General features: G+C 47.7%; 1 protein-coding gene across 1 annotated transcript in view; it reads left to right on the top strand.

The window, feature by feature from the left end:
* The first annotated feature begins 251 nt into the window (after positions 1-251).
* Positions 252-12079, top strand: part of DDHD1 (DDHD domain containing 1) — a 69564-nt gene continuing 57736 nt past the window's right edge. The window contains exon 1 of the mRNA XM_059819692.1: positions 252-969. Within this exon, the coding sequence (XP_059675675.1) occupies positions 252-969 (718 nt within the window). The remainder of the gene's footprint in view (positions 970-12079) is intronic.

Genomic DNA, 12079 nt, shown 5'->3' with positions numbered 1-12079 from the left:
CCTCACACTCCCGCCCGCCGCGCCCCAGGACGCCCCTCACGCCCCCCCGCGGGCCCGCAGGCCGCGTGCCGCCACCCCGCCCCCGCCCCGCCCCCGGCCGCGTCGCGGCGCGGCGCGCGTGACGATGCGGCGCCGCCCCCGCCCGGACGGAGCCGGCGGCGGCTGCGGCAGCCGCGGGCCGGGCGGGAGCGGGGCGGCGCGGGGGCGGGCGGGGTGAGGCGGCACCGCCGCCGGGCTGGGCGCGCTGCGGCATGGATTACCCCGAGCCCGGCTCGCCGCAGGGCGCCTGGGACCTGCCCGGCGAAGCCAGCGGCTACGGCGGCGGCTGCTACGAGCGGCCGGCCCGCGGCGAGGAGGAAGCGGCGGAGGAGGCGGCGGCGGCGGCGGCGAGCCGCGGCGTGCAGCATCCCCTGGCCCGCCCGCCCCGCCGCCCCCAGCAGCGCTCCGCGCCGCTGCTCCGCGCCGCGCTCTCCACCTCCTCCTCCGAGGGGGAGCCGGAGGCGGCGGCCGCCCTGCCGCGGGAGCCCAGCCTGAGCGACGAGGCCGGCGGCGGCGACTTCGACTCGGCCGAGTCCGGCGCCTCGCTGCGCTACTCCACGGGCACGGGCGGCGAGGGCAGCGAGGGCGCGGGGCTGGCGAGCAGCGAGAGCGGCGGCAGCGGCTTCTCCCTGGCGGCGGCCGCGCTGCCCGAGAGGAGGCGGCCGGGCGGCGGCCGGCCCCGCTATGAGGTGGTGCGGGAGCTGGGCGCCGAGGAGGTGCGCTGGTTCTACCGGGAGGACCGGAAAACCTGGAAGCCCTTCATCGGCTACGACTCGCTGCGGATCGAGCTGGCCTACCGCGCCCTCGGAGCCGGCGGCCCGGCCGAGCCGCGGGAGGGCGAGGCGGCGGCGGTGGAGCCGGTGTGCGTGCGGAGCGGGCTCTACGAGGTGGACGTGGCCAGCGCGGAGAGCTACCCCGTCTACTGGAACCGTGAGTGCCGCCGTCCCTCCCGCGGGGACCGGGGAGCTCCCCTTCCCCTCCCGCGGGGACCGGGGGATCCCGGTGTCCTCGCACAGAGACCGGGGCGGGGGGGTCTGGGCTGCCTCCCGCTCTCCCCAGCAAGGGACGCTGGGCATCGCTGTGCGCACAGAGCCCCTGCCCTGGGTCCGTCCCCCCCCCCCGCCGTGGGGACACCAGGTAGCCCTTTCTGCCCCTCCAGCGCACCCCCATAGGTAAATGGGGGTCTGAGCACTCCCCATCGCACAAGCGCAGGCAGGGGTTTGGGCGCCCGGGGGACTGGACATCACTTGCCACCCGCGTGCGCTTGGGGGTAAGGGATGCAGGACAAAACGTTCTCCAGGGAGAGGGGACCCTGGGCGCCCATCTCTCACACACACCTGAGCGAGGAAGGACTGGGAATTCTCCGTTCAGGTCTCAGACATGGGGGGAAACAGCAGCACCGGGCATCCCACCCTCCCAGGTACAGCCATAAGGGAAGCAGCGTGGGCATCCCTCAGTGTGCGCTTGAGAGAGGGGATACTGGAACCCCCAACACAGCCAAAGGATGAGGGTCACTGGGTAACCCTCACCCCCCATGCAGGGTCATGGGGAAGGGTGTACCGGGCACCTCTTCACCCGCTTCCAGCTGCGAAGGGAACTGGGCATCTTTCCCTGTCACCCCGCTGTGTACGTGCACCTGAAGGAAGGGGGGAATCTGGGCATTCACGCTCTGGCACACAGAGACATGGGAAGGGCAGGTCTGGGCATCTTATTTCTCAGCACGTGCAGAAGAAAGTGCGAGGGAAGGTGTCTGAGAACCTGCTTGCTTACGCTTCCCATTTCCTAAACAAAGGGTGAGGGAGGGTGGAGATTTGCCTTCAAGTCTCCCCTCTTCCCTCAATATGCGCACCTTTCCTTCAGGTGGAGCAGGGTAGAAAGAGCAATTGTTTGTCTACTGCCTCCCTGCCACACGCACACTTCTGATCCCTCTTCTTTAGGGAGGAACAATGGAAAAGAGGGCTGATACCTGGCTTGCACTCCGCCACCTGTGTCCTTTCTGCTAGGAAAATTATGATAGTGTGCTTCATCTTCCCTTCCCCATCACCCGTCCGCTGGGAGGGGGTGTGAAATGGGACTTCTCCTACTTTCTGTTGAAGGGCGTGCAACAGGCATCTCGGGGACACACGCAGTCCTTACTTCTTATCCTTCCAATAGAGGGGAATTTGCTTCACCCCCTCAACTTCAAAACGGGATGGTGATGCACCCCCTCTCCCACCCTTCCCCTTGCGTTCCTGTGTCCTTTGCTGGAGGAGAGGGGACCTTGGGGAACAGAGATGAAGGAGCGGACACCTGAGCTCTTCTGCCCCTTCCTTTGGAGGGAACGTCTCCCAGGGTCTCGCTGGACAAATGAGCGTCTGCTCTCCCGGAGCAGACAAGTTGTGCCACTGCTCAGCCTCCATCCCTGAGGACTTGCTTTCCAACTGCATTCCTTCAAAGGCAAGGGAAAATATTACAGAGTAGAGCGAGAGATGCAGAGTGGCCGAGCAATAGACACTGTCCTGGCATGGACTTGGGAGAGGTTGCACGTAGGCAAGTTTCTCTCGTCTCCTCTGCGTGTTTTTCAGGCTCAGGTGGGGAGTCACAGCAGAACAGCAGAACTATTTCAGAGCAGCAAGTCTGAAAACTAGGGCCTTTGGTTGTTTCCCCTCTTCTTTCTCAGCATCTTTACGGGAGGGAAATCCATAAATGACAGTACCAGGCGCAACAATTCACTTGTGGTGTGACAATTTGTCTTTCAAATCAGTGCCCCAGCAGACAGACACTGAGCTCAAAGAGTGAGCAGAGGTCTGGGTCCACACGTGTTTTGAGTTAGAGGAGCCTGGGCACAGCTCCTTGAGCAGAAAGTGGAGGTGGTTCTCCCTGTCACCACCCTGAAGCCCCTGCTCTTGGTACTTGATGTATCTGCCATATGGTTACTGGCAAGAGAGGCTGTAGGTCATCCAAGGGACGAGGAAAACTTCTGCCATCCCTCTGGTAACTGGGCCATGGGGAGAGAGGGGAATGAGTGAGCAGAGCTGTCAGGTGAGGCAGGATTGCTCCTGGTAATGGGAGCATGAGGCTGTACTCATCAGCGGCTTAAAGGTTTAATTTCTTGACCCTTTGCCTTGTCCATTTTGGAAGCTGATTCAGCCTCATTAAGCCTGAGGAGCAGATGTTTCAAATGACAACATACGCTGTGCAGAGATGATTTCTGATGCTTGGAAGGAGAGATTCCCAGAGGTTAGCACCAGAAGCGGTGCTAGGCAGGGGAGAAATAAACTCATGGTCCTGAGAAGACTAATGACGGGGATGTTTTTCAGTCCTCAGAAAGCTGATTAAGGAGAGTGATCACATCTTTTCTTATTAGCAAGTCCATTCCTTCACAAGACTAAGACAAACTTTTCGTGTTTCAAGGGTCTGTTGGTGTCTTCTGGTCTAACTCCTTCACTTGCACGTTTCCTTGCCTCTCTTCCCTGTGTCCGTGAGCTCTCTTGCCTTTCCTCTGTTCTTTCCTCCCAACTGCTGCCTCCAGACCTGAGAAAACAGCAAGGTCAGATCCCAAGGATTCAGTCTCATCCATGCTTTTGAAGGCCTTGGTGCAGCTGTTATTCCCAGATTATTCCCATTTGATTGTGTGCGTGTAATTTTGGATCCAAAGGGTAGCTACTACGGTGGTTCACCGTAGTGTGGGAGGGAGCCGGTGGTGGCAAACCAGATCTCACACTTCTGAAGCCCATGAGCAAAGGAGGAGAATCTCCCTCTCTGATCCCACGAGCGTGAAGTATAATGAGTACAACTGACTTAAAATATGCTGAGGTGCACGTTAAAAGAGGACAGAAACTGCTATCCGGTTCTGCTGATTCACGTTTTCAGTTCAGACCAAAGGTCAAAAGCTTTTATCATTGTTCTTGCCCGTTTTGTTGTTGTTTTTCATGTATGTGCTGTTTTTCAGGGAAGGCTGCTATCTCACAGCTACAATACCGAACGCCCTGACACTTCTTCGGCTGTTGTGGCATCTTAATGACAGGGAAATGTTGACTGTAGCTTGGCATGCACTGAAATATTTTTTCAACTCCACGTCTTCAGAAATCTTAAGCTCATCACAGGATTCGTTTGTAACATCAGGAATATCAGGCTGAGTTACAATTTGAGCAGATTAATTACTGAGAATTTTATCCTTACCTTGTGACCTCTGGGATTTATTTAATTAGTATTGTAGAACTAGCAAAGACGGCGCAAGAGGACAAAAATTATTAGTGTAGGCTTCCAGATAAGTGAGTAACTTGGAGTTGGGCTGCTGCTTGTCTTCTGCGGACACGAGTGATATTTTATACGTGGGTCTTCTGTCTGAATCTTCTTAGGTTATCCAGCCCTCTTCTGCCCTCCCAGTTGAAGAGGGCTGCTTTACAACCAGTTTTCTATAGAGTTACTCAGTCTACTTTTCAAAGTCTTGGGTGAGCCTGTTAAAACCACAGCCTGTGGACTTGTGGGTGACTCTCTCCTGTTCCTAGGCTTGTGAGCTTGTCCCATGCAACTGTTGCCCTGCCTGGTATTTGCTTTCCCCTTCCTTTTTGATAGTTACATTGTCAAGTTGCCTGTATTTAGTTCTGGTAGTGTTTTCTTATGAACCAGTCCGCTTTCACTCTCCAGGTAGCCGTCTTCATCCCAGCATGTTCTCCGGTTTGAATTCTGTGTGTTGGGGTCACTCATCACCTCAGCTGACGGCTGTCTTGCAACAGTAGTTTTTAAAATTGAAGTAGGATTTTTGTAAAACCTGGTGGTACGTGGAGAGAAGCAGCAACAACAAAAATATGTATTTCCACAGCCATTTGGGGAGTCTGTGGAGCATTGTCTTTTAGGGAGGGATAGAATACTCCACTCCCAGACACAGGTTTGGTAAGGGTGGGGGTTTTCGTTTGTTTTTTTAACATGTATGTTTTTGTACCTAATAGTTGGAGAAGTCATTAAGTAAAATACCTCTTGTTGTATTTAATAAAAAATTGTTATCTAGGACCATCCCTGAGTGAAGATGTAAGATCTGCCGTACTGATAGATACAACAGGTATTTTACTCACCTTAGCCTGGAAACACTCGTGAATACAGAGTGGACCACTGGATCTTAATTTTAAAATTTGTATGCTCAGGCTGGAATTGGGTGGCTTTTAGAAACTATTTCAGCTGCCTCTAAACTTGAACTGAAAGACATATCCAAGACCTTGTATTTTCTCTCCTAGGCTCTGTGTGAGCTGCTTTGTAAACTAGAAGAAGAGGCAGTCGTTAGCACCTTGTGAAAAGCCTCTGCAGGTTGAGCTTTTGCAAAATGGGAGGTAAATGCCAGGGCAGTGTTATCTGCCCTCTGAACTTAGAGTCGGTCAGGATTACTGAAAAAATCTTGAGTATAGTAGCTGATGCTTGGCACCAGATGATTACAAAAGGCTATTTTCTTAGCGGATTTTTTTATCATGTGCTTGTTTGGATGTAGGAGTAGTGTTTGATGTTTTGACGTTAGCAGTAAGATACAAAGCTTTTTGTACCTCAGCCATTGGTGGTTCTTTGGGCTGCGCTGTCGAGACTAAAAAATCAACCTTTCAGAGCTGTAAGGTGCTTCTCTGCTGTCTGCTTTGTGCAGGAGCGTTGGGTGCTTGTGCCTTCCCTAGAGCTGGCAGCATAAATTTGTATGTTGACACGTTACAGACTGGCAACCTTAAGCCCATCTTGAGGCACAGGTCCCACTAGACCTCTTGCCTGGCTGCTTTAATGTCTGGTATTCTGAGGCTGCATGTTTAGTTTATGGGTTTTGTCTTGTATTCTGAAACAGAGATAGTATTAAAACAGATTCGTGAGGCAAGATGAGAATTAAAGGTTTGGAACCAAGAGTTTATCTGTATGTTTGTGGCTTGCCTTTGGTTTAGTCTGTTTTTAGCAACAGAACGCATTTGTAGTTGCTTTACAGCCTGCTTGGAACTTTGCTTTTGGTGTGTTGGACAGTCTTCGAACTTGGTTGATACCATTTCCTATATGTAAAGGACCTTTTGATCAAAGGCTGAATTCCTGAATACTATCTTCATGCTTTTCTCTCCAGGTATGTTGCTGTTTTGCAAATAAAATACTGATAGTTCACATGGTGAGGTAAAGTGTTACTTGCGCTACTCAAAATCTTTCCTGGGTTTTACTTTTCTGCTTCCGTTCTTGCCATATCTTTCTTCCAAAAGTAGCTTGTACCTTAGTTTTGGCCAGCTCCTTCCTGACCAGAAGGCCTAACACACATAGATGAAACAATTTTTTTAGATTTGCAGTGCTCTGTGTATTAAATCACAAATTACATTTGTTTGTATGTTCTGTTTGTGTTTATGGTCTCTGGTACCTTTCCTTCTTTCAGTAGAGAGAACCTGAGACATTTAGGATGCTTTTACTAGGACAGGTAGGAGATGTCAGCACTTTGCTCGGACATGTCTTTGAGGGCAAGTTTCTTCCCGTGTCCTCAGCTTTTATGTTTGTGATATACAAACATTATTTAAGCAAAATTATTCTGTTGTCTTAGCCTTGTAGATGATACCAGGGTCACAGAATTGCTCTCCGATGGATGGTGTCAGCTACAGCAGAGTGGCTGAGGATAGACTCAGCTTAGAAGGCGAGTTGTGCTTGCCCTTCAACGTGGTCCAGCACTTTTCCTGCTGGATGAGGTCAACAAGGGAGAAGGTAGAGGCGCAGGGAACACTTGGGTTACAAGTTGTGGGTGACAGGCAGAAGGGTGTTACCTACTGTAGCTGAGAAAGCAGAAAATGTTTGTGGGATGAGTAGGATCAGGAGTTCTGTTCTGACTTAATTCAGGCTTGGATACTGATTCGGCTGTGGCGATATCAAAGAAATAGGATGGGATTTAATTTGGAGGTGACAGGACTGGATTAAAGATGGATGACAGATGAATTTCTGCGTGTGTGAGAGGGAGATGCTCTCTAGGAAAAAAATGATACTGAAGGCAAAGAGAGACCTTGGGCAGAGCTCTTTTTTGCCCTGAGAGGAGCATGAGAAGAATCTGGAAGAGCTGACACAGCAAGTTAGTAAGCAGAAGGACTAGATGGAAGAAAAAAAACTGCAAAAAAGCAAGAAATTAAAGTAAGAAGCATGAGCGGTTCTGTCAGTGGTATCTGTAAGGTTGAAAAAAGTGAAGATGAAGTAGTGGTTTTGAGTGTTGGCCAGAGAAAAGGTCAGTAGTGTGGTATGACCTGTTTGAGTGGGTTGCAAGTAGCTGAAGCCACACTAGACTGTGCCTGGTGTGGAGCTGGAGAGGAGAAGCTCCAGCGATTGTAAGTGCTGTAAATAGCATGGTTAGCGAGCGCTGGGATGAAGGGAGTGCAAGTGGGGTGCCAGGCAGTGATATTTAAGACGAAAGAGACTAAAACCTGTTTGGTTTCTTTGGGGGGAAACCCTATAGGGTAAAAAAATTGAAGGAAAAAGTGAAATCTGGGGATGAAAGTGTAGGGAAATCAGGAGATGGGGTGGAGTAGACAGAAAAAGGAAATGAGGCCAGGAAGAACATGCAAAAAAAAAAAAAAAAATGCCTGTAGAGGAGAAGGGAGAAGGAGTTGAGAGCAAAAGTTAGTGTGCCCTTGAATACCTTCATCTTGTTTATTAGTGGTAGGTCTGAGGTATGCACAGGAAAAAGCTTGCTCTTCTGTTTTTTAAAAAATATTCCTGTATAGGAACCTACTTATTCAGTATGTACACCATCATTGCTGCTCAGTGCTGGCGAGAGCTCACTAACAAAAGACCGATTGATGAGCGCCTGCCAGGAGAGCACGCGCACTTAGGGCTGAGAGTGTGATTGCGCAAAAGTCCCGTGACTTTCAGTGGGATTTGAGCACGTGCTTACATTTTAGGAGGTACTCACATGTTTGTCATGTGGCACGGTCGTTCTTTTGTGGGTCGGTTTAGCTTTCGCCTAATACGGTTTCAAAAAATACAAGTTTCTCTGGGTGAGAAAAGAGCTGATAAGGGACTAAGCTCCTACAGCTTACTGACCCCAGCAGCAAACGCTGGTGGTGGAAGTGCTTCCCTTCAGAGTACCGGTATTGAAATTTGGTAAACTATTTTAATTGATAAGACTTCGATAAAAATAAAGCTCTAAACTTAACACTGCAGCCCCGTTTCGTGTTTCAGCAGCCCAAGGTTTTTTGATGAGCGTTTCGTGCTCATCATTGACATGGCTAGTAAGGTGAGCTTTGGGATTTTGACTTGGACCGTCGGGTTTAGGTCTGGAAAAAGAGCAATTGTAGATATGTGAATTAAACTACTATCTTAAACCAGAAAAATCCTTCTTGAAAAACATGATACATGCTGTATTTTGGGGTGATAGACAGCAATTGAGATGAGAGATGACATTGAGGGCGTTCATCTCTTTTTGAGAGGTTCCTTCTGTGTTTGACGTCTGAGCCAGCCCCAAAGATCAGCCTTCCCTTATCGTTTTGGATTGCTCAGTTCATAGCGTAAACCGATTAAAAGTGGTTCAGGGAAAAACGGTTACAAGCTGTTGCTTGAATACTTCAGGCAGTCTTGGTAAAACAGAGGCAATTTCGCACCCGCAGTGGAGCAAAGCGCGTGTTCCTCCCTTGCTGCGTCTGACATGGAAGCAAAGGTGGAGGCTCGTGCGTGTAGCTGCTCTGTAGATCAGAGTCGGGAAAGAAAATCCCGTCTGTGCCAATCAGATTGCTCTTAATGTGCTTAGTCTGGGTGAAACTCAAAAGTGACTTCCACCTGTAATTTTGAAATTGCTTCAATAAAGCAATTTAGAATTATTTGATGGACCAGCAAAATAATATCTTTTACCGCTTAGTGAATGAAATCTCTTTTCATGTCGGACGTTGAATGAAAAATAAGTCTGGCTCTGTAAATTCATGTAGCTCTGTTAGGTTTTCTGAGGCCAGGATTTCACCCTTGAACTCCTCTTCAGGTTACGTTGTTACTCTTGAAAGAGCAGAACAGATTGTTTGTGGTTAAATAAAGGTAGGTCACCCAGGCTGTGATTAAATGAGTGGCTCTATTTATTCAAATATCAGTAACCTGCTCTGTTCTGAAATAATATGTTGGGTAATAGCTAGAAAGCTGTAGAACGCTAAGCTATTAAAAAAAAAAATTATATTTCCTGGCAAATAATGAAATTTTAGGTTTGGGCTATTTTATTATAGCATCTGTTTGTTCACCCGGCATGCACGATCATGTCACTGACAGTAAAATGTAAGAATCTTCAATCTCACCATCGGTTTCTGTAACATTCTCACAATAAAGCTTCCTGCCCTCCCAAGTTTTTCTTTTTTTTCCTTCACGAGACTCTACAGACCCAGCCGTGAGGGAACTAAGGAAGAGGAACAGCTCTTGTCCTGCAGACTGCACTCTGTGCATTTGCATTGGCAAAAATAGAATCTGCAAATCATTATTGCCGTAGAGGCGGCAGTGGCCGTGGCTGCTGGGTGAGTAGGATGCACGCTGATGCAGAGGTCGAGTCATACCTGTCCTTACACTCAAGTGTTCGCACTAGCAAAAAGTCTTACAGGCTGTGCAGTAGCTAATATACCCAAAAATATAAATTTAGGCCTGATATGATAGGAATGGATAGCAAATTTTAAAAAGTCTCTTACAGTACCCTTGATGTTATTCTGGAATACATTTATTTCAGTGGCTGATGTCGACATTCAGCTTATGTGCATTACAATTGCTGGGAGTGCTGTGCTCCAAGACATATGATGCGCAGTGCTTTTAGAAGGCCTTTGTGGCAGGGGGGAAAAGAAAAGAAAGAAAAAAAGATCATTTTGCCCAGGGTTTTTTTTTTCCCCCTTGGTAAATGTGTGGGTACTTCTCTTTGTTATTTAAATAGCTTTCAGCTTGAGATGTAACTGTGAGGCTACCACAGTTACATGAGATGTTATCCTCACGCACATGCGTATTGTTTGCAACCGTAGTAATAAGGAAGTCAAATGTAAGGAACCGAAAATTACTCCACTGAAAAGCAGGAATCTGAAATTACTACGCTGAAAAGCCTCTCGAGCTGACTGTTTTCTGAGCTTGTGCTTCTTGTCCAACCTCTTGTCTTTGGGCTTGGAGAGCTGGGAAATTGGGATTGTCGGTTTTAGTGAAACACAAGCTTTAATTTACATTTCTGAGCCTTTGAATATTATATTAACCTTTTAGATCTCATTTGTGGGTGAATTGTTATAGCTGTCTTGAGAGTGATGAGTGACTAGTGCCAGAAGTGCCTTAACTTTGCCATCAAGCCATCTGAAGAGGACCTCAGCTTTGAAGCAATGAAACAGAAGTTTACTGAATCTTGCTCTCTTATAATTTCTTTTCTGTCTGCCTTCCCGGTTGTGTACTAGCTGGCGTTCGCATCTCTGAAACAGGCCTCCTTTTGGCTTCTTCTGAGCTCTGTTTGTTCACCTTTAGTTATTATCTCCGTGTCGTCTTGGGTTTTGCTGTTTGCCGGTTCTGAATCAAGGAAGGTGGAAGAGGCTTATAGGAGCCACATTCGAGCTGTACAATATTTAAATTTAGGTACACACCGTTTCAACCAGTATGGCAGGAAACAAAGTGTTCATGCAGTAGTACAAGAAGAAAAATGAAGGCAAAGTCTGCTCGGTTATTACTTTTCATACTGTGTTCTGATGGATTAGTTGGCTTTTTCATGCAATTTATATTGGATGTGGTCACACAGTTTAAAGCTCTTCACAAAACAGGAGGAGCTGGGGTACACATATATAAATTACCGCACGCGTGTACTATATGTTGCATACAGTTTTTATTTTAACATAATTTTTGTTCTTTGGAAGATTTAGGTGATTATGATAATGCAAATCGCTCATGTTATTGTCCCTTCACATCATTAATTACAGCACTTGTATTCTTTTATTCTGTGGATTTTCAGGGGGAAAAAAAAAGCCCTTTTTGTGTAAAAATAAATCCTTTATTGCAGTCTAGGTCGCTTAAACTATTTTCCTCTAAAAGTGGTAAAATATGTATGACTAATTAAAATAACTTGCTTTTCATCAGCTTGTAATCTCTGCCGTTCAAATTTATTTAGAAATTCTTGTATAAATAAACCATGCAAGTGTATAACTGGCCAAATATATTGGTATCTTTGTTCGAAGCACTGCCAACTGCAAATTATATGGTGTAAGACTTAAGGCAGTAAAGAAATCAAGGCAAATCCTTTCCTAAGGATGGAGATTGTAGGGACAAAGATAAATAACACTTCATATTATAGATTTGGGATGCTGCATTGGCAAAAAAGAAGAGTTAAATTACAACATGATGTAAGTATTTGTGTATTTAATTCTCCCATAAAACAAAAATAACTGAAAGAATGTAGTTTAAGCTTTCTAAAATCATGTGAATATCCAAGACGCAGATGGATTTATTGAAGGTGGATAGGAACGCGTGAAATCGGGTGCTAAAAGGGCAATTTTGATTCATCACTTTTTTCATGGTGATTACTGTAATGGCTTGCATCAAGCTCTCTGGATGAGTCGCAGGGAAATCTTTAAATAACTGCACCTGTCCGAGATTAAACAGAGGAATTGTGTTTATCGAGGCATGCCTTTACTCTTTCCCACCGTCCACAGATTATACTGGAAAATCTCTTCTTGTGTTGCAGTCGCCTGTTTTCTCCACCCAACCCAGAGTATCCGGTGTAATTACCTTTAATGTCCCTCTCTTTCTTCTCAACTAAAATGCCACTTGCTTTTGGAGCTGGTGGCTTTTAGGATCAGTAGGTCATAATTATCGTGATTGGAGTTAGGCTTTGACCTGGACTGAAATCCAGCATTGTTACATACAATGTTAGAGCCGTCGTCGTTCAGTTTTGGAAACACAGATGTGAATGGGAAGTTGTTCTTTCCCCACTTTACCAAGCTTCCTCTCTAACGAAGTAACATGAAATTTGATTGTTTCACTTCTGAAAGACAGTGTTCGGTGTTCTTCAGACTGTGCCTCCGATGGAAGGAAATGTCGTTTACTCGCCTCCGCTACCGGGCGGTTTTCTCTTGAGGTTTCCCAGCAGCGCAGTGATCAA

This window comes from Gavia stellata, chromosome 7, assembly GCF_030936135.1.
Source record: "Gavia stellata isolate bGavSte3 chromosome 7, bGavSte3.hap2, whole genome shotgun sequence".
NCBI lineage: Eukaryota > Metazoa > Chordata > Aves > Gaviiformes > Gaviidae > Gavia > Gavia stellata.
Note: the sequence above shows the minus strand (reverse complement) of the source record. Positions and strands in the feature narration are given on the sequence as shown.